The sequence below is a fragment of the Condylura cristata genome, unplaced genomic scaffold, assembly GCF_000260355.1.
Source record: "Condylura cristata isolate star-nosed mole 26May11 unplaced genomic scaffold, ConCri1.0 scaffold00013, whole genome shotgun sequence".
Lineage (NCBI taxonomy): Eukaryota > Metazoa > Chordata > Mammalia > Eulipotyphla > Talpidae > Condylura > Condylura cristata.
Window position 1 is genome coordinate 10,552,133 of NW_004567114.1, and position 26,268 is coordinate 10,578,400.

The 26,268-nt window shown below is 38.1% G+C and overlaps 1 protein-coding gene across 3 annotated transcripts; it reads right to left on the minus strand.

Annotated features, from left to right (window-relative positions):
* On the minus strand, window positions 1-25,967 carry SPATA7 (spermatogenesis associated 7). Of its 3 annotated transcripts, XM_012724326.1 has the most exons (12): window positions 25,821-25,967; window positions 21,488-21,692; window positions 20,859-20,933; window positions 18,659-18,754; window positions 15,998-16,045; window positions 14,376-14,509; window positions 8,325-8,794; window positions 7,189-7,255; window positions 5,835-5,953; window positions 3,238-3,315; window positions 938-995; window positions 1-694 (listed from the first exon to the last, which is right to left on the minus strand). In XM_012724326.1, exons 4-12 carry the CDS (start codon window positions 18,693-18,695, stop codon window positions 116-118), a joined length of 1,590 nt encoding a protein of 529 aa, XP_012579780.1. In that variant the 5' UTR covers window positions 18,696-18,754; window positions 20,859-20,933; window positions 21,488-21,692; window positions 25,821-25,967; the 3' UTR covers window positions 1-115. The 3 variants fall into 3 exon arrangements, with proteins under 3 accessions (XP_012579780.1, XP_012579778.1, XP_012579779.1); XM_012724324.1 differs by lacking the exon at window positions 21,488-21,692; XM_012724325.1 differs by lacking the exons at window positions 18,659-18,754; window positions 21,488-21,692.
* Window positions 25,968-26,268: the final 301 nt, after the last annotated feature.

Sequence of the window (26,268 nt, forward strand, 5' to 3'; positions counted from 1 at the left end):
ATGGTAATTTATTATACAGCACAGAAAATGAGAACATAAATCTTAATATCTAAAAGAAAAAAGGAGGAAAAATAAAAAGGAATTACTGGCCATCTGGGATATTTATTAATGAAGGTCAAACATCCAAAGGGGAGTCCTCAATGCCCATTTCTGTGATTTTAAGAGATGGTTGTTCCATGTCATGAGTGCTGTTGCCGCCGACAGTGTACAGCCGATCAGGCTGCCCGAGACCTGTGCTCAGACAACACAACTCGCTGGATGTCTCCACCTTTTCTGTGTCACTGTCCCCTTCAATGACATTCACGTAGGTTTCCTGTTCAGCTAAGGTGTCTGAGCCACCTGGATTATTTTCATCCCAAACGGCAGGTCCATGATTTGTTTCATCATTCACCTGTTGAATTACAACCTCATCTGAAAACTTTGATTTATAGATGGGCATGTAGAATTCATTTGGTGAAAACATCTCGTCCTCCTCCTTTGGTATAGACAGTAACATATCCAAAGCCCTTTGGTATTCCTGGCGTTCTAGTTCAATTGCATTTTGTTCATTCTTACATTTATTTGGCTCAGAATTCCCAGCATTTTCAAAATCTAGTACATCGAACATGTCGACATCATCTCGTCTCCCCGCGCTCTCCTGGGATATGCAGCCTAAGTTCAATTTCAGGGTATGCAGCAGGCGGCGCATCTTCCCCTAGAGCAGGACCAAGAATAATTTCACTAATTAAGCGAATCCCACTGAAATGCTGCTCTCCCCCTCCCCCGGGAGTGCCCCTAATCTCAGCAGGATTAATCACACCCTCGTGTATACATACGCACATACACACGCACACACACACGAAATGCAAGGGGAAAGCAGGCTTTTAAACGCACTTTAAGAGTGTGAAATAACTTGAACAATTTTTCTACATTAGAATCTTTCTGAGGAAAGACAAACCTCTTTCAAATGATGTTTATTTCTTTTTATATGTCGCTCAAACAGTTGTTCTAAAAACCTACAAACGATAAATAAAAATGTTAATATCTCAAAATTACAAAACCACCTAAATACAAAATAGCCATGCACTAAATAAACTACTAAAGATTGGAAAATCATTTTAGATTACACTTTTCTTTCCAGTTCAAAAAACTAGTTCTTCCCTGTCCTGGCAAATTCTCTGATTTGGAAGCTAGCATGGTTTCTACTATGTAAGTTACATGATAGATACTAATGTTTCTGAAAGATTGTGTTAAATTTCGGTGAATAAAATATTTCATGCGAGGTTCCAAAATTCCCTCCCCTATCTGTCCCTCCTTCCCTCTCTCCCGCACTGACACACACACACACTGCAAGGTCTATTTCCCCCCTTTTCACTCTTCAAACCAAGTCCTAAATCCTTTTTATAGTTATTTTTAAAATGCTTCCACTGATGGTAAATCCACACAGTAACCACTTAGTGCTAAGCATCTGTGCAAGACACACATCACTGTATCTCTAATCATGAGCATTAGGAGAGAAAGGTATTGTAAAAAGCATTTTAAAGATGAGAAAACTGTATCTCTAAGATGATGATTTTCCCTCCCTCAACGGTCATAAACCATTTAACACACATGTATCTGATTCCTGTTAATTTAGTCATTCAATTACAGCATGCTTAAGTTGCTGTCACATGAATGTATCAGTAAGTATCTTGATAAACAACAGGCTCCCTTTGCTACCATTCAGTATTAATGAAATTATGAAACTCAGATTTAATAGTTCTGAATTATTTAACAATTTTTAAAAAGCCTGAAATCCATATTCCAATTTTATGGCTACTGTCGATGTCTTAGAATATTCATTCCAGGTATTTTTCAATGAGAATATATATTTTAAAGATTTATTTATGCATACAGATCTGGGGTACAGGCTAGGGGATCATCGAACTTTTGTTGAAACCAATGTGGCTAGCTTCATAATGCTGTTCTTTAACCCTTTCGCCACCAGGGAGAGCCCAAGCATTTATTTCTTTGTGAAACCAGATCTTAAAATATACTGCCTGGGAACCTAGTATTTTTTCTACTTTTTTGGGTAGCTATTATTTAATCAATTGTATATTGAATATCTTTATCAATAAATTCGCTCATACAATATGATTTAAATCTGAACAGAACTTAGTTATAAATATTTTACAGCTTATTAAGCCAAACCGTCACTATTCAACATGTTGAGTCCATCTTTTTTGTGCTATAGTAAAGAGTCTTATAATCTAAGAGATAGTGTAAGTTTTTTTAAAAGCATAAGTACATGATTTCTGCAGTTTTTCTTCTGATTTTTGCTTAATTTCTTGATTTGCAGTTGGGATCTTACTACTTTTGTTGTAGTGGTAAAAAAATAAAAATAAAAAATATAAAATGTAACAGTTTTAAAGTGTACAGTTCAGTAGTGTTAAGTATATTTTACACTGTTGTGAAAAAGAACAATATAGTGTTTTATTACTCAAACATTTTAAAACACCTTTTAAAGTGAAAGAGTAAATAAACGGCTGTCTCAAACTTAGGCCTTTTTGGTATATCTTTTTATACCAATACTGAAAATACTTAATTCATAAAAACACTTTATAAAAAACCAGAGCGTTCACTAGAAATGCCTGGTCTTGCTGCTAGCAGACAGTGAGAGTGAGCAGTGCACGCAGACACGTGCTGGCCACACCCACACACGGAGGGTTCAATGGCCAAAGAATTGTGGGTAAATTTCAAGCTGATTCAGGACCACGCATTTCCCTCAAGAGGCAGTATTTAACACAGCTTTACAAACTGTCTATTTCATGTTCAGTGTGTAAAGCCAGCTTTTAATTTGTCTTTACTTTCTGAGTAGCAGCGGTAATAAAAACGCTTGCTTTTGATCCTCACACTAGTTTCAAATAGTAAAATGGGATTACAGATCTTTGCAAAAGTGTATTTTATTTTATTAGTCTATTCTAACTAGAGATCTAAAAGGATTTTAATTAATAAAGTTTCTACTCTTTGCCATAACTCCCCTCTAAAGATGAGCTGGCCTTACAGCATAAATTAAAGATTCTTAACAATTTGCTGTCAATGATAAGAATACCGTTCTCCAAGAGAAAAATAAAATCTTTTAATTCCTACTATGTGGGAAATGTTAAAAAATTAAACAGTATGGGAAATGCTAAATATTGCATTTGTTCAAATAATAAGAGTATTCAACATGCTCTTTAACCACAATAATACAATTTACAATTAAAAAAAAAAACTAACCTGTTTGAAAATAATCCAAGCTTCAAAATTTCATCTGTTATATCCTCAATGAAACTCAGATACAATAATTCTTCATCACTATAAAGGCAAAGCAATATACAGTATAGCAATTATTGCTTAGTCTGAAAAAGGGTAAGAAATATGAGCACCTAGTGAGAAAGACCCATCTCTGTCATTACAAATGCCCTTCCAGCTCACACTGCTACGAGGAATACCATAAAACAAGCATATCCACCTCCCTGAGAGAGTAAAATTTCATAGCTGTCTTCCGTATAAAGCAGAAGGGATTAAGCCAAACAGGAGTCCGACCAAGGGCCAGAGAGAAGCACATGTGGCCGGTGGGCGAGCGCTCCTGGCGAGCATGTTCAGTGTTCCCTGCTCCAGGCCACGTTCAACGGCGGACGTGTGAGCCCCTGTGCTGGGCCCTTGCAAGACGGGGAAGTGGAAAGTCCTCCCCAGAGGCAGGAACTAAGAAATTCTCTCCTGTTCCTATGACTGCACCTTGTTTAAAGGTTAGGAAATTTACTGAGCATAAAAAATTCATTTTTTTTCTCAAAATGTTTAGAAAACATAGATTGTGGTAACATATCTACTTGGACATGCTTCTTTATTATACTATGATATGAGTAGTAGCTATTATAAGGAAACTGGGCAACTATTTGATTTTGATTAGCTGAAATTAACAAACTAATAAAAACAAGAAACTACTCAATTACTGAAAAAGTAAATGTAAGAAAATTAGATAATATAAGATTAAAATGTATAAAGTTTTACTTTCAAACTGATTCACAGCTCTAATATTTAAGCAGTGAGTTTGAGAATAAATGAAACTCTCTAATAATTTTTCCTGAAATATACTGCTTAAAAACTAAAACAATGTTAAAAACTAGCAGCATAATATCTGCAAAAGAACTGGTAGAAATCAGTTTTGGTATCTGAAGCTACCAAAATTCTGCATTTTTCTAAAACTATTTTTTCATTATTATTTTCCTTATGAAAATAAACCCAAATTATAGGCACTACTTATAAAAAAAAAGTAGGCATAATTAATTTAGGGGCATATTTCCACTGGACATAAAGATGATGTGATCGTTGATAATTTCAGGAAGTTCTTGTCATTTTCTCAAACTGAGCATGACCTAATTGACTGTCAAAATAAGAGAGATTAGTGTTCAGGCCTGACTTATTCAATAATGATTTTGTGATTCTTAGTTCTTGGCTTCCATTAGACAAAGTAAAGCAGTCAAAAAGCCCTTACTCAGAGCATACTTGTCTCCCTGTAGGAGGCTCCAAGGGGTATTGACATATTGTCCTAAAGAGAAAAAAATGAAAATATTTGAACAAAACAAGGGTTGGGCTACAAATCATTTACTATTATGTTAGCAAATTATATGTCTTGGGATTTAAAAACATTTCCATACTTATCATCTACTCTACTCTCCAGAAGAACCCTGTCAGGTATACTGGGGAGGGATTATTCTGCCTACTAATTAATGAGATCAGGAGGGGCATGCAGAAGTAGCAGCCAGGGTCAACGACAGACTTGCTTTCTAGTCTTCTAGGAACAAACTCACAATCCTATAAAAACTATACTGTGTGGCTTTTCTAGCATGAACAATGATTATCCAGATAAGATTAATACATAAATAATGCTGAAAACATTTTTCATAGGAAAATGGTCATTTAAGCTGGTGATTATGATAAATTTTGTCACTGTTCAGTTATACTACTGTTATTCTAAACTTTTTACTCAGGTATACTCAACTATAAAATTCTTATTTTTAACTAACATTTTATATTCTTTTAGGTAGAAACTACTAGAAAAGACATATATCCCTTTCTTGAGGTCATTGTATTAACTGTAGACAGGCTCAAGAGGAGTCTGTAAATCTCGAGTAGTGAGTACTGAAATACCATGGATTTCAGAACAGAGCTTAGCAAAGCAGCCCACATCTCTGCAGCTGAACTCGCCCTGGGAAGGGCTCTTTGGATGGTGTCGCTGGACTGGTGGCTGCTGTATACAGGCTGAATTCTTGGCCTCTTTTAAAACTCCAGTTCTTTCTTCCATCCATTCATCTCTCTGACAATGGAAATGCTTATGCCAGCTGAAACTACCAAATGGATCTTGCAGACGCATCTGTCTGCTCACCTGACATTTCACTGAGGCACAGGATTCCGTGGCCACGAAACATGCTGAGTGGTTTTCTGAAAAGTGTGTCTCCACCCGGCATGAGCAAGCACCAGCCAGTGGTGACTAGTCAGTGTCACAAACCATGAATCCTCAAATGATAAGGTCTTCAGCACTATTTGTGGTGTGTGAACTATAAGAGATTTGTCTTGGGGAAAATTCTTTTAAATGAATATTGGTGGCAAATAATACAAGCCAGGGTTTCTTTTCACTTTGTTAATGATTTAACAAAATGAATTTATTTAAACTTCTACTGAGCACTTACTTTGTAAAATTTCCTTAGTAAAACTAATGTTGCAAAAATAGAGTAGTTGTAATTAAAATAGTACTGGTGTTGAGCTATCATTTGTCCCTTACACAGGGAGGCAGTTAAAGAGGGCTGAAATGACTTCTCCTATACGTCACCTACCTTGATGAGGAGCACTGAAGATCAGGTACGGTGTCTTTGCCCTCACCCCACGGTAAGTCATGCCCCTGTAAAGGTGAAGGGGTCATTCTTGCTTTGTCATAGTTCGTACAACCAGACACCTGAGCATGCAATATGGAGAAAAATTATTTTGATTCAAAAGTACATTATGAAAGCAGACACAAAACAGCATGTTAAAAAAAAACCCTCCCTGGTGGTGAAAGGGGTTAAAGCACAGCACTAAGACGCTAGCCCTAGACACTGCAGCACAAGTTCGAGCCCCAGCCAGGGAGCTGACCCACATGGCACAGCAGACCTCTCCTATGCCACCTGCTGCTCTTTCTAAGCAGTGTGTTTCAGCCAGTCTGCCTGTTCTGCTCCCCGCTCTGTCTCTGATGAATCCTTCTAGCCCCCTGCACCTCTGATCTGCACCCCAGTTTCTGTATGTACAAATAAATAAATCTATTAAAAAAATAGCCGAGAGGGAGTAGAGATAACGTGGAGATACAAGTGATGGCTATATTATCACAAAGGATGGTTTAGGATACATTTTCTATCTAGGATTTTTTTCTTAAATTTACTTCAAGTAAGATAAAATGTCATATATTTTAATGAGGGGTATTTTAGTTGACATTAAGAAGTCACAAAAAATTTAAGAGAAAATAAAATGAGTTTGAAAGCTTTAAGTAAGCTTGAAAAAAATTGTCATGATTCTGAAACTCAAACAGGGCATATCTATATACCTGAATCTGTATGTGATAATAGAGAAATAATTTTTTACAAATAGTAAATTTGAATTAGGAAGCAAGTTTACAATTAATACTCTCCAAAATAATAGTTTATCTCAAAAATCAAACTAAAAGCTATAATATTTTAAAAGAAATGACTGTTAAGCACTCAATATATAAACTCTCTGAAAAAGCTTTATGGTTCAGGAAAAAGTAAAAGCAAACATGAAAATATCATCTTTTCTCATAAAATGTATAATTTCCAGTGACCAGACACAACTCTAAAAAAATATGAGTATAAAAATTAGGATAGCTTTTGCATAATTTTTCTGGCTCCTTTAGTGATCCAAGTCTGTATCTCTGAAAACAATATTGAAGAAATTTTTTTCATCTACCCATCCAGCCAGTGAACCATCTAGGAAAGATGCTAATTACAATGTTCCCCCAGTTTGGACAGGATACTCATTCCCAGAGGACTGCAACCATTTGTAAGCAGGCGAACATGTGACATACTGCTCTGTCATGCAAGAAGCACAACCAGAAGACTAGCAGTTCCGAGATAACATTTTGTGAATTTAAAACAACTGTAATTCTAATGTGGACTACAAAGAGATCTTACTTTTTATTACCTGATTTATGTTCACTCCCGAATCTGTGAAGTTCTTAATCTCAACTGTATCAAAATCAGATTTAAAGCTGTAATGTTTTAAAAGAAATTACTGTTAAGCCTTTGAAATAAAAACATGGTGATAACAAGCTTTAGCATCCAGAACAAAAGCTAAACATGTAAGACGAAGCCCATCTATTCTTATATAATGTGTAATTGTTAACCATAAAATCATGAAATAGATAGTTTAGATTACATACGCTTTTTTCCTTTTGCTTTTCATTAGCAACTAGGTTTTAGCTGGGCATGGCACCGGGGCAGGGAGCTACTGCCTTACAGCTGTCAGAAGCAAAGCAGACAAGGACTCATGGCACACTTGCTTCCCTCATGTCTCCCTCACCTGACAAGAGCACAGGTTCCTTAATCTTTGATTCAAGCATGGAGACGCATTTGAGATTATTTTACCTCTTATCTGTACCTACAGAGAAAGGTAGTGATCTTAGATTATTCTATGCTTTCTTAAATGATTTAAACTTGGTGCCAGATCAATATGTTCATATAACACAGGAAAATCAACCTCAAGTTAACGAATACCTAACACTGCACAAGATACGTTTGCTTCTTCAGTCACCAAACACACTTTCCTGAGAATTAATTACCTAACAGGCACTGTTGTCCTTGAAAACATTTCCGAGGCAAATTACTCTTAATTTTCAGAAATTATCCCGTCACCTATGTTGTTCCTGGGCAGCTGCTGCTGTGCAGGATGGGGGGAGGCTGTAGGGAAGGAAGCACTGGAGCAGCCAGAGATGCTGTTCACTCTCGGGCACAGCCCACGGTTTTGGCATTTTTATCATAAATCACTAGACATATTTACACAAATGTTGTCCAATGACATATCTTGATGATTCACTAAAAATACGCTTATTTAAAAACATATGCAAGTTATAATACCATCTTTGAAATAATAAATGAAAATACATGATGTTTATATGGAACTTCACAAGTTTAGTAGCTATTTATTTTTGCAACAATTATTCTGATAGTTCCAGTAGTACATGCAAAAGGAAGAGTTGCAATTTCACTCCAGGCCCACCCTATGCACGGGATAACCACTAACTTTCTGGGGATTCGCCCTTGCTTGCTGATGAGCCATACCTGCTTAGCTCTGTCTGGGTCTCGGCTTCTACTCGCTGGTCTGTAAAGTCCTTTTTTCTTTTGGCCGGTGTATAGTATCGGTACTGTGACAGGAAAGACTTGGCTTCTGTTTTTAAAGTGCGTGGGGTAAATGGCAAGTGTCCGTTAGAAAAGAGTTCGGAATGTTTATCCAAAAGGTCCCCGCTGGGTGTTTTCGAAATAACTAACTGAAACCGGTGGGCATTTGGGAGTGTGCTCCGGGTTGCTCTGCCGCACGTGGGTCCAGAGCATGGTTTCCTGGGCCCAGAGACGGTGCAATCCATGCTGGACAGGAAGGAGCTGGAGTTCTTTTCAGTATCGTTTGTGAACCCTTTATCAGGTGTTGGTAGACTTATATGTAATCTCTCTGAAGACGTAACTGGTGACCTTGTAAAGGACAAGCCATTCACTTCTTCAATGAACACATCTTCCTCTTGTGGCTCCCCTGAAGGCTAAGAACATTTGGTTAGATCATCACCTGTTATACTTATGCGGTCATATAAATGGGGGTCACCAGACTATATATTAAAAAGTAGTTACTGGGTCTTCCCTGGTGGCGCAGCGGGTTAAAGCACAGCACTAAGAAGCTAAAGCCACTTCAGCATGAGTTTGATCCCCACCCTGGAGGTGACCTCTCCTGACCCGCCCGCTGCTCCCCTCAGCAGTGTACTTCGTCAGTTGGCCTGTTCTGCTCCCTACTCTGTCTCTGGTGAATCCTCTCACTGCCCCTGCACCTCTGGCCTGTACCCCAGTTCTGTACACATCAATAAATAAATCTTAAAAAAAAAATAGGTAACAACATTAAAAAAAAAAAGTGGTTGCCTTAGGTATCTGCAAAATTAACTTATATGTCCCTGATGATGTCAGCATCAGATATGAAGTTCTATTTAAGTCTTTGATTCACTAATATATAAAAGGATACAGTAGTAATCATTTTCCATTTTGAAACAAAAATGATTAATAACATGTTTACGTTTGAGATCTTGAACTTGTGTATTGAGATCTATTGGTAGATGGCAGTTTCATCTGAAAGTTTCTGAACCCACTGAATACCCATCCCCTTCTCTCCTGGTGCCACGTGCTCCCCTTCCTGCCTTGTCATGGTGACGATTTTCAGTGCCAGCAGTCACTGACTCCACGACCTTCAAGGCATGAAAAGGAACTTCTCACAATGCATGGCATCCTGAGAAGCTAATGTTTGAAATGTAATTAAGAAATTTATTCCATAAAAAGTTCATGTTTTTCAGCTTCTCATGGATAGGGAAAACTTTGCTCCATTTCCTTTTGATTTAGCTTCAGGAGAACTATTTTTTATCATGTAATCAGAAAGCCTAGAACACAGATACTACTTTATTCTTTTACACAACATATGCCCATGAAGCCTTGTCTATGATCCCAGTTATGAGCCCAGACTTTAGGGACACCTGTATGTTGTTAGAAAACAAAAGCACTTTATTAAGTAGAAGAGAAGTTATAGAAAATGGCTATAGTTTAGCCACTTATATCTGCCCATGGGGAGAAAAATAGGAGGAAGACAGTTCTTGTTGTTGAATAGGTTAAAAGAGCAATAATAAGAACTTCTATCACTGCTGTATGCAAGATGCATTAATTGTGCCTTGTAAACAATTTACAGGTACAACTCTTTTAATCGTGGTGGTGCAATTATCTCCTCTAGTTTAAAAATAAAGAAATTCAGGTGAAGGGTCTCATAGGTTTCAACTCCGCTGAGCCTACAATCACCATTTATTATATTATGTATTTTTAAAGGATTTATTTATTTATGCATACAAGAACTGAGGTTTAAGTCAAAAGTGTGGGTGGTGGGAGGATTCACCCGAGACAGAGTGGAGAGCAGAACAGCAGTAATACACTGCTGAGGGAAACAGCTGGAGAGACAGGAGAGGTCTGCTGTACCATGTGGGTCAGCTCCCTGGCTGCCTGGGAATCAAACTGGTATTGCAGTGGCTGTCAATAAATTGATAGGAAGGTCTTTAACACCTGTGTCACCAGGAGACGCAATGTTAATCTTTTAAAGACTCATTTGAAGCTTATAGAATTTTAGGTTTTTACAACACCAGTGTTCTTGAACTGATTTTATCTTTCTTCCTGGGATCAAGAAGTCAGCTAACCTACAACATGCTGATTTATCTAGGTAAGGAAATACAGATAACTAGATATTGTCACTACTATCTAAAATAGATTAAATTACCTATTTCCTTTCCAATGCTGTCTAATCCTATGCCAAATACATGACACAACTACTTATATTGTGGCATTAAGTTCTGAGTCAATAGAGTGCTGTCTGGTAAAAGTCTTCATTACAGTAATTTTTCAAAGTGTTCACTAGTCTCAAACTCCAGTTTATACAGTAGAGGAGTTTGACTCCCTGGAAATAAATTTCTGTGTATGATCTGGAAAATCCTACAGGACTATCAAATTATAACGACAGGAAGTATTTACTCTTAGAGGAAATGTACAAGCATAGATGTGTGTATAAAGCATTATATTACCTGTACAGAAGTTCTTACCAATAGTGATTATTTAACAAACAAAATGAAACACCAAAGTAAGCCTTTAGGGAGAATACTTTCCTGTGTCTGAAGTGGGCTAACATGCTTCCTTTTGTACTGACTGAAATCTTGAATTATTCTATGTTTTTCTATATGTCTCAATCTCTGCCTTTTATCCTATTTTACCATCTTTCCTGAAAAATGAATAAAACAGCATGAAGTCAACTGCACTAGTCTTTTTGTGATTATATCTTTTTATTTGCTTCTTTTAGTTATAAATATCAGAAAGCTAGGATGGATATAATTTTCACAGAAAATGTATAGGACATGGGTAAATTCACCAAGTTCAGAATAGCAGAACACTAACATCAGAAAAAGATTCATTAATTATATATTAAATAGTAGCAAGATTCTGGAGGCAATTTCATTTTTCTTAAAGTTCAATTAGATTTGCTGTAAACTATTTCTGTGACTTCATACAAAGCGGTGATTACAGATAATTTAGGTACTCATCCTGTTTTCATGCCAAGAACATCTACCAGATTTTAAAATCATAGAACTAAACCTTTTTTGGGGAGAGATAATGTCAGAAGAAATGGTATACAAAAATTTTCTAGCTGTAAGAGATTAAAACAGTTGAGGAATCAATTGCAGAATAGGATGAGTATAAGTTATTAACATTTGTTTTGCAAAAAGGTTTCAAATTATGTTTTATAAACGAGACAGACTGTCTGTGGTTTACACTGACTTCAAAAGGTGAAAATGGATCATTACCCATAAGGTCAATTAATCTTAACAGTAACAGTGCTTCACCACTGATGACAGTGCGTGGTGAGTGTAACTCTGATGTTGTGGGTACAGAGTTCACAGATGGCACAGGAGCCACAGCTGAGAGAGTGTCACATGAGCGCGCAGGCCACTGAAAGAAAACATCCTGACAGATGATCTCATGTCTCCAGTTAAACTGTTTAAAGGCTAAAGCATTTTCTTTTTAATTGAAGCAAACCTTTCAGTAAATACAGATTGTAAATCTAGCAGATGTCTGTTAACCATATAACTAACCAATTATCAAAAAACTATGCTCAAAGTAAAAATTTTAACTTAGCTGCATCTAAATATTTATATCAAAGCTTATCAAAAGTGTAGGCAATTTACAAGTTACTGTGAATTCTAAACAGAGCAAATATATATATGCAAACATGAAAAAACTACTTTTGGAGAAAAGAAACATAGGATACTATCTGTCTAAAGGAAAAATGAATAGAAAACATGTTTATAGTCTTATTTACATATTTTATTTTCAACAAACCCAATTTTTGGTCAAAATACAATATTAATATATATTCAAAGTGCTGACAACAGAAAATATTTTAATTCTCAGTTAAAATAGCATAATCATTAAAAATGATATTGATGAACAGATTCCTAGGCGGCAAAGCACAGTATAGAGTACAGCAAATAAATATAGTCTACAAAAGGAAGCACTTCTGTTCCTTGTATCTATTCAACAGTCTTAAACATCCTCAGTCTCCAGGATGAAGCCTAAATCTATTTTTAGCCAACACCACAGGCCTGACCTAGATGCTTACATCCCACTCTACTGAACATATTCCATGTTTCAAAGGTAACTCAAATCAAACACATTCAAACAAATAAACTCATACCTTCCACTATCCACCCCTCCGAAGTAAAACTACACCTTGTCCTGCTATCATTATTTCAGTGAATGACCTTCTCCTAGTTTCCCAAGCCAGAAACCCGGGAACTTCTCCTGCCTCTTGCTCATCACAACATTGAATCAGTGAGCAAATCCTGAGGATTCTACTTTCTAAACACCTCCTAGATGTACTCTTGTAGTGAAAATCTTAGAACAATATCAGATCTTTGCCATTCCATTCCCAGACTATTATCACTACCTTGTAATTAATTTGTCCTCTGCTGATGCCAGTGTAGTCTTGGCAAAGTGGTAATATGATATCACTTCCCAGCTGAACATTGATCCATGCCTTCCCCACAATTCTCAAGGGAAAAAAACGCCCAGCTTCATTTATAGCACCAATGCCTTAGTCCTGCCTGCTATCTATGGACTGTCATACATTTTTTTTTAAAGATTTATTTATGTAGACAAGAACTGAGGTCTAGGCCAGAGGTGCACGGGGTGAGAGGATTCACTAGCAACAGAGTGGGAAGCAGAACATGTGGATCTATTGAAATCCACTGCTGAGGGGAGCAGCGGGTGAGACAGGAGAGGTCTGTTGTGCCATGTGGGTCAGCAACCTGGCTGGGGATGGAACTCCTGCTGCAGTTGCTAGTGAAAGCTTGATAGTACTGAGACTTAACCCTTGTACCACCAGGGAGGTTCCCTCATTTTCACACTCTTATATGCACTGAAAAAAGCTTGAGTTGAAATCAGGCACATGGTACTTGGTAAGCAGAGCAGTGAAGCTGGTTTTCACCAAAGAGCAGGTGGTGGTTTGGTTTTGTTTTTTTAACCACATCACAAATGCTATAGGACAAAACAAAACAGAAAAACCCAGGGCTGACCTGTACAATCTAGAAGATCATGCACTTGAATCTAGGATCCTGTCAAGGGCTATACTCTAACTAAGTGACTTGCAAGGAAACCTGGCTCTAGCTCTCTTGAAAGTCATAGTGAGTAGAGAGAACAATAGGCTTAGAGAATCTGAAATCATGTACAGTCCCCAACACAAGCTTATAGCCTAAATTCACACTATCCAGATGGTGTGAATGAATGTCTGCAATAGCTACAATATCCTTAAACCAGGGCACATGACGTGCTCTTTTGCTATTGCATAAATTGTAGGGAAGGACAAGAGACAGATTCAAAGAAACATCAATTTAAATCACTTAGATTCCAGCTCTAATGACAGAACCCATGAGAAAATGGGGCAATCAAACATTGGATATTTGATGATATTAAAAATAACTAAGACAAAATAGTGGTACTATGGTCTTTTAGCTACATACAGAAATATTTATAAAAAAAGTCTATGATTCTGGGATTTGCATCAAAATGACCTGGGAGTAAGGATATCAATAAGACTAGCCACAGATTGTTCACCTAGAGATGTTAACAAAAACATGTATGTAGATGCCAAAGTTTTCAAAAGCAAAATGTGAAAAAAAATCCTGCCACACCAAATAAAACGCACAGACCTCCAGTTTTAGCGGAGATATGGAGAGAGAAACGTACAGCCCTCACCACGGCAACAAGGAAAGAAACCGGACAAACTGATTGAGCAAATCTGGCTGGTATCTTTGTCAGCAAGGTCTTCATGGAGCACAGTTGTGCCCCATCATTTAGGAATGGCCTGAGGCTGCTTTCCCAAGGGCAACAGTCATGACAGAGACTGCGTGGCTTTGAAAGACTTAAATATTTACTATCTGGCTCTTCACAAGAAAAGTTTCCTGACTCTGACCTATAGTAAATGTTACCAAGAAAAGGTACACCATTAAGTACCTCAGAAAAATTTGTTTTTAACACATCTAAATACCATCTTACCTTTTGGAAAGTGTTAAATAATGACCTGGGATTATTTTTAGAGTTGGTTTGCACTGCAACTTTAGTTAATTTCAACTCCCTTTCACATCGTGCTAGTTCCTTTTTCAGTTTTTCTCTTCGTTGTTGGTCTGCATCTGATGGGGAAAACACACTTGTAAAATATGGAAAATATTACAAAATTAATTTTGGTCTTTTCTTGCTAAAAATGTTTATTGATATATAAATAAAATCCCAAGACTTTTCTATAGTAAGAGAAGATAATAAATATTTCATTCATTGACACGTTAAATGATGTGACAAACTGCTCAAGAAAGCAACTCTGAGCAGATATTCACAGGTCCGGGAGCCAAAGCAGCTTGACAATGTTGTCTGTGACTGTGATCATCAAGAGCGCAATTTGGATTAGTCCAGACTTTCGGTCCCAATGAGACACTGTTGTTAATACCATCAGATGTTATAAAAATTAAATTTTTTATGACTTAAAAAATGACATTACAATTTAAATACTTTTATTGTTTTTCATTCAGGACAAGTGGTTCTATTTATCGTAACTGCTGTTCATTTGAAAGTGTAATGTGTGGTTTCACTCATTATATGCCTTAAATTGGCTACTGAGTTGCTATCAAAGACTTATCTGGAGACTGCAAATGATGAAATAAAAGCTAGTCACATTTCAGAGTTAACAGAAGTTTGAACACAAATACAGTAACTATTTTCATAGAAAATAAAATATAACATATTTTTTATTGGGATCTATCCCAATTTAATGAACAAGATAATTTCAAGGGGAGGATGTAGAGAAATACCTGGTTGGTGGGATATATGGTTAATTATGCAACTGCTAGAAAAAAGCAGTATTGCAGCTTTTCAGTAAATTAAAAATATAATTACCATGTGGTCCAGTAATTCCACTTCTGGGTATACAGTCACAAGTAGTTCACAATGGGGATATGTTCTGAGAAATATGTCTTCAGATGATTCTGTCCCTCAAACATCACAGAATGTAACTAGACAAGCCTAGAAGAATCAGCTGACCACATACCTTGTCTCTGTGGTATAACCTTTTGGGGTCAGTATGGTAATATGAGGCCCCTCAGTGACTAAAATGTGCATAAGCAATATGTGAGTGCATATCCAAAAGAACTGAATACAAAGTTTCAAGGAAATACTTAGTTGTACATCCATCTCCACAGAAAGACCAGAAAGATTATTCACAATAGCCAAAAGGTAGATGAGAAAACAGTATTAGTTTCTCAATAAAGTCAAGTGCCCACTGGCTTATGAATACATAAACAAGATATATATGTATCTAAAATTAAATATTATTCAGTCTCAAAAAGGAAAGAGACTTTGATACATCATAACATGGATGAATCTTGCAGACATTTTGCTAAATGACAAGCCCATACAAAAGGAAAAACACCGTATGACTCCACTTATGCAGGGTACCTGAGAATCAAATTCTCAGACATAGAGTTTTAGTTTAGTAAGATGAAAGGAGTTCTGGAATAGATGGTGATGACTGTAACTTAATGATCTAATTTTACGTAAAAAAGTTAAGATGGTAGCTTTTTTTATATGTAGCTTAGCAAATTAAAAAAAATGCATGTAAAGTTACTTACATTTGATGCTGGCACTCATGCTTAACGGGATGGAGCAATCTACTGCAGCTAAAAAAGAAAATTCAGATGTTTAATAATATTCTTAATATTTATAAATGACCACAAATATCAAATTTGGGATTCACAAAAGTTCCAGAGCTTGCAGTTCCTTGTTTTGATTTTTATTGGACTTCTTGTGATGAAAAATATAAAATCCTGATTCAAAAATACACTGATTGGGATTAATAGCTTACTAGATACTGTTGAAGGAAATACCAGTGTACTGAGGACACAGTATATAAACTATTCAAAATGAAAGAGTAAAGAAAGACTGGAAAATAAACAGCATTATGAGCTAGCTTTGTAATATACACTTAATAAACTTGTAATTAGTGCTGAAACAAGCTTGGGGGGAAAAAAAAAACCTAAGTTGACTTTAATACTACATTGCTATAGTATCTGATTTCAATACTATAATGTAGAGTCATTAAAGCAGTATGGTACTGGTATACAGGCGCATTGAGGAGCGAAGTGTAGAAAAAGACCCATGCATATGAATAACTGAGTTTTCAAAAATGTCAAGGGAAGTCAACAGGTGTAGCACAATTTCCTTAACAAATGTTAGCAGCATATTTGAATGTCCATAAGTAAAAAGTTGACCTTTATTTCATGCCATATGCAAAAATTAACTCGTAGTGGATCATAAACTTACATATAGGAGCTAAAACTTGAATTTCTATAAGAAAACACATAAGAAAATCCTAGTAATCTCAGATTAAACAATATTTCTTTAAAAGAATATGAAAAGAGTAAATCATTCAAAATTGAAAAGCTTAACTTGATCTTATATGTCATAAAATATGATTTTTTTCAGACTTTTCAATCATTTAGAACAAATTGCATATAATATGAACTATCAATAAATTTTAAGACCCAGTTCATCACATGAGAAAATAAAAATTTCTAAAAAGGCATTTAGTGAAATCCTGGTGAATACAAATATCAACTGCTATATCAGTATTAATTTCCTGGTTTTAATAAATCATTGTACTATAGCTGTGTAATATTTTACCACTAGTAAAGCCTTATGAAAGTGGCTCTACTATTTTTGCAACTTTTATGTACATCTAAAATTATTTCAAAATGGAAAAATTTGAAAAGAAAATTCAGACCAGGAGAAAATATTTAAAAAATACATATCTGACATATTTGTAAAAATATTTACAAGATACAAATATTTAATATATAAAGAACGCTTACAATTTGGTACTAAGAAAATAAACCATTCATTTTAAAAAGTGGGCATAGCATTTGAGCTAATATGTACAAAAGATATACAGATGGCAAATAAGTACAAGAGGAAGTTTTGCAACATTTTTAGGCAGTAAAGGGGTACCATAGAAATGCAAGCTCGGACAATTATCACTACATATTCACTAGAATGGCTAAAACAAGGGCTGCCAACAGGACGTGTTGGTGAGGGTATGGCAGTGATGGAAATGAAAAATGGAACAGTCATCCAAGAAAGGAGTTAGGTAGCTTTTTATGCTGAAACATGCACTGATCATATTACCCTATAATTCCATTCCTAGTAAATAAATTATGCAAGTGAAGTGGAAACATATCTTCAAAGACTGGATGCCAATGACCATAGCCAAAAGTGAGTCAAGCAATCCAAATATCCACTAGATGGTGAATCAATAAATAAATTTATAGTAAAATCATTAAAAACTCACTTAGGGAGAAATACAACTAGACACCACAACCTGGATTATTCTCAAAGCTGTCAGCTAACTGAAAGCAGCCAGATCCAGAATGACACATTGTATGATCCTAATTATATGAAATTCTAGAAGAGGCAAAATTATAGTGACAACAGATCGCTGGATGCCAGAAATTGAGGGAGAGAGATTGATTGCAAAGGATTAGGGGGATAGAAATGTTTTGCATAGGGATCAATCAAATTTTTTCTGTAAAGAGCTGGGTAGCAAATGCTTCAGGCTGCTTTGTTTCCGTCTCAATTTCAGCTCTGCCTGTAAGCACAAAAGTGACCACAGTCAGTAGATAAAGTATGAATGTGGTTGTATTAATTTATGGACAATGAAATCTGACTTCCACATAACTTTTCACATGTAACATTGTTCTTTTGATTTTTTTCATAACTATCTAAAAATAGAAATACCATTATTATTTCATGAGTAGTTGAAAAACAAAAAGCAGGAGGGTTTGGTGTGTAAACTGTAGTTTACCTTATCCCTATTTTATAGCATGATTGTGGTGGTGCTTATTCAAATGTATGTGTTTTTCAAAATATTAATATTAGCACATTTTATTGTATGTAAGTTGTATCTCAGTAAAGCTAGTGAAACTAGAAAGCCAGGATCTAGCATCTTTGTGCAACTTCACTAGCAAATTTGAAAAACAGAAAAGGATTATGAGCTTTATTATATTAAGATCAATATCTAACCAAAAACATTAAGGATAACACATAACAGTACAGTTCATACAGCTAACAAAAATGACATTCTAAATTTGCTATGTATAAATAGCCGAGCTCACTTACTACACCAAACACAAATCAAATCCACTTATACATAGCATATTCATTTTACTAAAGATTTACTCTAATTAGAAGCTGAAGGGTTAAATTGGGGACAGACAGTTCATATTTGCACATTTTACCTTTGGCTGAAAGGATTTTATTATAGTGAATAGCCATGTGATTCTTGACCAGGTGGAGAGTACTTAGTCTGAGAGAGGAGGAGTCAGTGCAAAAAGCTAAAAATTAAAACATAATCATTATATATGTGGGTAATTAACATAATATCATCATGAAATAAGTTAATGTTTATGAAGTTTATTTTTATAAAATGTTCTGAAATTCAACCATGGAAAACTGACATTATAACTTTGTAATGCTGATATGTTGTAACCAGAATCTTGAGCTTTAACTGATGAGCTAAGACTACTTGGGTTCAGAACTTTCTAAGAATAAATTTTACAAGTCTAATAACTTTAGGAAGAGATCCTACAATGTAATCTATCATTATATTTATAGAACTATTTTTCATCCACAGTTCTCAGTCTTAAAACTGAAAATGTCATTTGCTTGACTATAAAAAACAATGTTAACATTATTAATATTTGAATACATAGAGTTTGGTAAAGCAAACAAATCAGAAACTCCAAAATTCTATGTAAAGATTCTATTCTAAAAAACAAACTTTTGGGCTCTCTCTGGTGGGTCAGCGGGTTAAAGCACAGCACTGCAAGCTGGTCGCAGCGGCTTCAGTGCGAGTTCAGTCCACACCCCGGGGAGGTGACACACATGGCGCAGCAGACCTGTCTTGCCTGCTGCTCCCCTCAGCAGTGTACTTTGTAGATCTGCCTGTTCTGCTCCCCACTCTGTCTCTAGTGAACCCTCTCACAGCTCCTGCACCTCTGGCTTGAACCCCAGTTCCGTATATGCAAATAAATAAATAAAATCTTTAAAAAACAACAACAAACTTCTGACTCTACATCTGAAAACAAGATCTACAAGTCAGTTTACTGTATTCTTTTTGGAGTATTAGGACTCTCTTAAGACAATCATGTAGAAATTCCATGACATTCAACTTGACCTCATCTAAACTGTTTAAAAAAAGAATTATCAGAAATATTTAATCACTTATATACAAGTATAAAATGTAAAACATTAAGAACTATTTTTGAGAATACATGCATGTGATTAAAACAACCATACAGAGAATGGAAAAAAGTGATTTTCCTTCTCTGTCTCCTACTGTTCCCTTCCAGAGGTATAAACTAACTATTCTGTGATAAATGTCAGTGTTCACAATAATAACAAACTTACTACTACTTACCTACCTACCACCACACCACCACCTCTACTATAAAAACATGACTGAATGGGTACTGTATATGCCTTGTTCTAAGCTCTTTACCTATATAAAACTGCATCTTGTCCTAGCTACTGAAGTGGAAACTAAGGCACAGGGGTATGTGTGAGTCAGGACTTCAAGGGGCCACCAATGATAAAGGATGCAGTTTGGAGGTGAGCCAAGGCAGCCTCTCATATTTAATCACTACACTCACACCAGCTCTGTACATGAAATTAAAAAAAAAAAGTGAGTAAACTATATATTGTTTTTCAGGCTGCTCGTCTGTGTATGCATGTTTTAAATTTAGAACTTTTTAGTTAAAAATTATTTTTCAAAGGTTATGATTCTAACTATGTGCACATGTACTTGACTACACAGAAATAAGTGAGGTAACTGAAAATGTCATTCACATTTTGAAGAACCAGTATCTAAGATCTTTTGTATAAATAAGGGCAAAAATTCAATTATTTTGCCTAAAACCCCATGCTTGAAAACGTAAGCTATAAGCTGTATATATAAAAACATTTAAAAATCACATCGAAATCTTTCAAATGTGAAAATGTCAGAGAAAATACAGAGTGCATCTCCTTGCATGGGCTCTGGAAGCCCAGTTGGAGAGGCTTGTCTTCGATCTGGATACAAAATACCTTTTCTAAGAGCTCAATTTCTCTGGACAGCGTTTCCTTTTCAATACTGGTGTCTTTAACAATTTGCTAATGGTCATTTCACAAGAAAGGTACGCTTAAGGCCAAGGTAACCTGCAGTCAAGGGTAGAGCTGGGCTGGAGCAGAGAGCATGAGGCAGCCAGGCACAACAGCGGTTGCAATGATGGACTGAATTCTCTAACCACAAGAATCCCAATAGTATTTCATTATAATTAATATGACTCAAAGATTGATAAAACAGGGCAATTTTTCATTGTCTCATGTAGTTTGCAAATACAGGAGACATGAAGCCAATCTTCTAACAATCCTTGGCCATTTGTGGTATACCTCACTTACCGTTACTTTTGGTGCTCAAGTGTCCTTTAAATAGGCATGGTGGACCATATCTGGGAAGGACAGAGGTTGCTCTAACTTTAAACAGAAAAAAACATGAATTAGGATAAATGAAGCATCACCTTCACAAAGACGGAAAACTCACTATCTTCCCTAAAGATTAGTTTCATCTTTTACACCAGATGGGCTATTAAAAATTAGATACATACCTCATCACAAATAATTTCTCTCCCTAAAAATTAGTTTTGAGGGATAACCTCCAGATAAAAGGTTGAGTTATGGAGTTTCGTGTAATTTAACATGCAGTATAAGAAAAGCTTATTCCCAAACAGAGATATCTTAAGAGGGTAACATGGCTGGTCTGCTCTCAAGTGGGTGTTGTAAGCTATAAAGGGTTGGGGGACAATGTCTGCAAGAAATGTGGATGACTGCAAATAGAAAAACTACCAAGAGAGTAGAACTCAAATCTAGGACCAGAGGACAAAGTCTGCTAGAACAGAGTATAACAGGAAAACAGTTTGAGATCAGAATAGCTAAGAAGCTCCTTCAACATCACAGGGCAAAGAGCAGGAAGGAAGACTAGCTTACTTAGGACAGGAGAAGTCACGGTGGCATCACTTGAGCTGCCACACCTGGGGTAGCCTGTGCCCGATGAGGCTGTGTGCAGGAAGAGAGCCCGACCTCTCAGCTGTGATCACCAGGCGTTTAGCGTCTACAGTGTGAATTAAAGGAGTGAGAAACGCTGTTGGCCTGTGTCTCCTGGTGAGATACCACATCCTCTGAGTGGGAGCTGACGAGAGATGAGTCCACCTTGATGGCACCTGCCAAGAGCTTGAGCTGGGGCAGGTAAGGGGGAAGAGCAGAGTTTTAGTAGATTTCCTCAAGTAGTGGCTCGTTTGTTGCATGTCCTAATGACCATTTCTGAAGACTTTAAATGGTTTTTTTGTGTGTGTTTTAAAAAGATTTATTTATTTACACATACGAGAGCTGGGGTGTAGGCCATAGGTGCGGGAAGGTAAGAGGACTCACCAGAGACAGAGTGGGGAGCAGAACAGGTGGAGTCACTGAAGTACACTGCAGCAGGCTGGACAGGAGAGGTCTGCCACGCCATGTGGGTCAGCTCCCTGGCTGGGACCAGTGGCTTCGGATTGTTTCATAGTGCTGAGTCTTAACTTCTTGTGCCACCTGGGAGGCCCGGTTTTGTACGTTTAAAAAATGTTCACATTAGCCTTCCCCTGAGGAGGGGGGTCTACTGACCACCTCATGTTTCTATTTCAAAGTGAAGATGTTTACTTTTAAGCAGGAAAGTTGTATTATCATAAGGAAGTTCAAGGATACACAGCAGGATGTAGGGGAAGAGATGGTCAGGCTTTTCCACACTGGCCTCATGTCTATCACCTATTGCCTTGAATGCAGGGGCACTTGGGAACATGAGCTCGGGGCATGCCTGTCTGATAGTGGACATTTGGAATATGGTGTGAGCATGCACAAGTGGGCACACCTGAGCCAGGAGGCCGAGGCTCAGCGGTGGCAGAACAGCTGCAAGAGGAAGACCCAAGAGAATGCCAGAGAGAGCCCAAAGGGAAAGGGTAGAGATCCTGCAGGCCTGCCAGCCTCCCAGGCCCCTGACCTGCCTTTACCTGCCCTGCTCCTGGCTGTCCCACTGCACAGGGGCATGTGGAGGTTGAGTAACAGAAGCGGCCGACTGTGCGATCTATCAAACTATTGATAGATCCACATTCACCCTTCAATAAGTGGCCTGCAGTAATAAAAATTTCCTTGAACAGCTCTTTACTAGCAGAGAGCACTGGGAGAACACAGTGGGAGGAAGGAGCACTCCTATTGCTTCTGACACCTTAGAACATGATGGATCAGCATTGTGGGTTTAAGGATATAGTCTACACTCTATACCCCAGCCACAAAGCCCAGGATACAGTCAGTCCCCCGGGGAGGGACCGGGGGACGCAAAGAAGCAGTACAGGCAGACGGCCTGGAGTACCTAGCATCACCAAGAGGGTGGCAGTAGGTGATCACAAGGCCAGGCAGGCTCCTCCCCGTCTCCAGGGCTCCCATCCCCACTGAACACCCGGGGTTACTGGCCACTGGCTGTGGCTGGTCTGCACTCCAGAGCTGATTTTTGTTTGCCAAGTGAACTTCAGATCACTGTGGATTGGGCACCATTGAACTTCTCAGCCATCTACTGGTTACAACTACACCTTCTCAATGAGGTCGGAAGCCCTCAGCCAAATCTGTCTTTCCTTGTCTCTTGGGCACCATAGAGATTTCTTAATGTTTTATGATAGTTTAATGGTTCTTTAAACTTCCCTTGTTTGAATCACTAAGTGGTTTCTATTGCCTGATTGGACCTAGGCAGATATAAAGCATGGAAAAGTAGCCTCAAGTCCATTGCCAGGGGAAAAAACCACAGAAATCCAGCTGTCCCACAGATTAGGAATGAAATCTTGGCCATGAGATTGGATGTCTTTCTAGGGTCATAAAATTAATCATTTGTGTGAGCAGCTCAGCAACCTGTACAAATAGATCTAGTAGGAACTCCAGAGAGGAAAAGTAAAGCTGTTCCTTATGGCCAGGAAACACCAGAAGTCTGGGAATCTGATACGACTGATAAGTATCTCCACTGGAGCAACAGATTAAAAATTTTTTTTTCAGGTTACTTTCAGTTTTCCTTACTGTATGTTTTCTCATGTCTCCAAAAGGCCACCCACTGACAGTAGTGGATGGCAGTTATTCTCAATCTTTTTCACTCTCTCCCCCTTGAGAATCTGGAAAGACCTGATAGATTTTTCTAGTCCAAGTCCACTATTTTACAAATAACTACAGCCCAGGGAGATAAAGTGATTTATTAAAGTTTTCCCAGTGAAAAGTAAATAAGGGTTACAAATGAGATTTACTATTTTTCATGCTGATACTCTACCTCACTATCATACAGGTTTGCCTTACAAAAAGGATGCCTAAAAATGTGATTACAGTTAAAAAGGACAAGAGATTATATATTTTTTTACTTCAGGTGTTAGTATTTTGTGTTCTGAAATCATTAAAGGTAATTTAATAAACTAGGACATTTAAAAAAATGCAATTATTTTTCATTATAATCAAGTCTTAGTTTTGGCTAAAGTTGTTTATAGTGTCCTATTAATAATAATTATAGTACATGAGAACTGACTAATCCAAATATTTCCTGAATATTTCATTCATTTAAAAAATTCAAGATCAGAAACAATGAAACTAATACTCTAAAAATGAAGCTAATTAAACTGGGTCATAAAAATAAAACCATTTTTACATTTTGACATGAACATACTTTTAAAAGTAATTGAATAAACAAATGAGAACTTTTGAAGATGATGATACTCTAAATTTTACATATACCTGACTTCAGGCCTCTGTCTCTCCCACGGGATAAGTAAAAACAGGTGGCTCTAGGGTTTTACATTTCTCACCTGGATTCAAAGACTGTTCTGCCACTTAACTGTTGTCACCTTGACCAGAAATTTATGATTTCTTATTCACTGTGAAATGAGCATAATAGCTAACATTATGTTTGGTGGATTAAATATAGAAATAACATGGGACTAGTGTCTGGTACACAGCAACAGCTTATCAGTTTATGTAGTAAAATCTCTGAAAACCATAAACACATGTTGGTTTTTCTGGAACTTTGGTTGATAAGTGTCAGAATATACAATTTGCTGATTAATGTATAGTTATCTCCTACATTCAGAACTGCATTAATTTTGATCAATGATTATATAATAAAAGGCACACTCATATTCAAAGCAAGACTTATTGCAAATATACTGTCTAGAACTTGGTTCAAAGATCCTTTTAAAAATAGATTAACTGTGGCCCTCCCTGGTGGCACAGCGGGTTAAAGCACACCACTAAGAACCTAAAGCCTCTTGCGCATGAGTTCGATTCCCGCCTTCCCAGGAGGTGACCACATGATGCGGCTGACCTCTCCTGACCCGCCCGCTGCTCCCCTCAGCAGTGTACTTCGTCGATCTGCCTGTTCTGCTCTCCACTCTGTCTCCTAGTGAACCTCTCGCAGCCCCTGAGCCTCTGGCCTGTACCCCAGTTCTGTATGCACAAATAAATAAATCTTAAAAAAAAATAGATAACTGAATTGGCATGGATAGTCTGAAGACTGACTTACTTAAGTTGAGCCAAAAAAAAAAAAATACTACTTGCTCAGACATCGTAAAGATGCAGGTTATTTAGATTGGACGACTGGTAGAGCTCAATGGCTACGAATGGTGCCAGTGGTCCCAAATGTGCCAGTGTGATGTCCACTTGACCCAGCATCTCGGTCAAGGGCAGGTGTGCAGTGATTACAGATTAGTCCTTGGCTAGTAAAATGGTAGCCAGCAACACTGCACCATTTGGAAACTTACTAGAAATACAAAATCTCAGCTCCCAACCAGACCTACTAAACCAAAACCTGCACTTTAACATGGTTCCTTGTTCACAGTACAGAATCCCTGATCATTGATTAATCGTTCTAAGTACGAAACGGAAGATTTCCTATTTACTGAGTGCTTCCAACGAGGCAGGAGCTTTATATTATCGCCTACGTTTACTCCTCAAGAACTCCATGAATGTTTTAACCCCACTTTTAAGAGATGAGACAACGAGGGTCACCTCTTAGAGGTATGGAGACAACAAACGCTCGGCACCGGGAGTTCCGGGGACCCGGCCTCCTGAAATTAGGGCAACAGAGTCAGCGCCAGAGGTGGACCCAAGTCCCTGGCTCGCAGGGCCTCCTCCAGAGTGCGGGCACTGGACAGTTCCGGACTAGACTTGGGTTCACCTAGCGACTAAGCAGGTGACCGAGGGAGCCGGAGGTGCCCAGGGCATGGCCATGGCGCGCGTAGCCTGGACCCGGACTGCAGGCCTCGAGCGCCAGTCGGCGCGAGGGGGCGGGCGCCCGCGAGAGCTGGCCTTTACCTCTCCGGCTGCCATCCATACTTCGATCCTCCCTCAGCCGCGCGGGGACACGCTGGGTACCCCTCGGGTCCTTCCCGGGCCTGACCAGCCCCCTGCAGCAGAGGATTGGCAAGGGGCAGCCGGCTGGGGGCGGTGGCAGCGGCGCACTGTCGCTAGGCTGGTTGCTAAGGGCCGGAGCCGCCGCCGCGGGATTGTGACGTCATCGCGCAGGACTCGCGCTCCCGCAGCCCCGCCCACGAGGTACCCGCAGAGCCCCGCGAGCTGTTGATGGAGATGCTGTGCGGACTGGCCAGCGTCCCGAGGCGCCGGTCTGTTGCTCTGGGGCCCTGCCAGTCGTCCGCAGAGCGGGATCCTGTCGGGCGCCAAGTCAACAGTACCTGGCAAGCTCTGTCCCTGCGGGAAGACCGCAGGGTCTCCTCCTGTAGCTAAGGTCCCGGGGCTGGGGCTG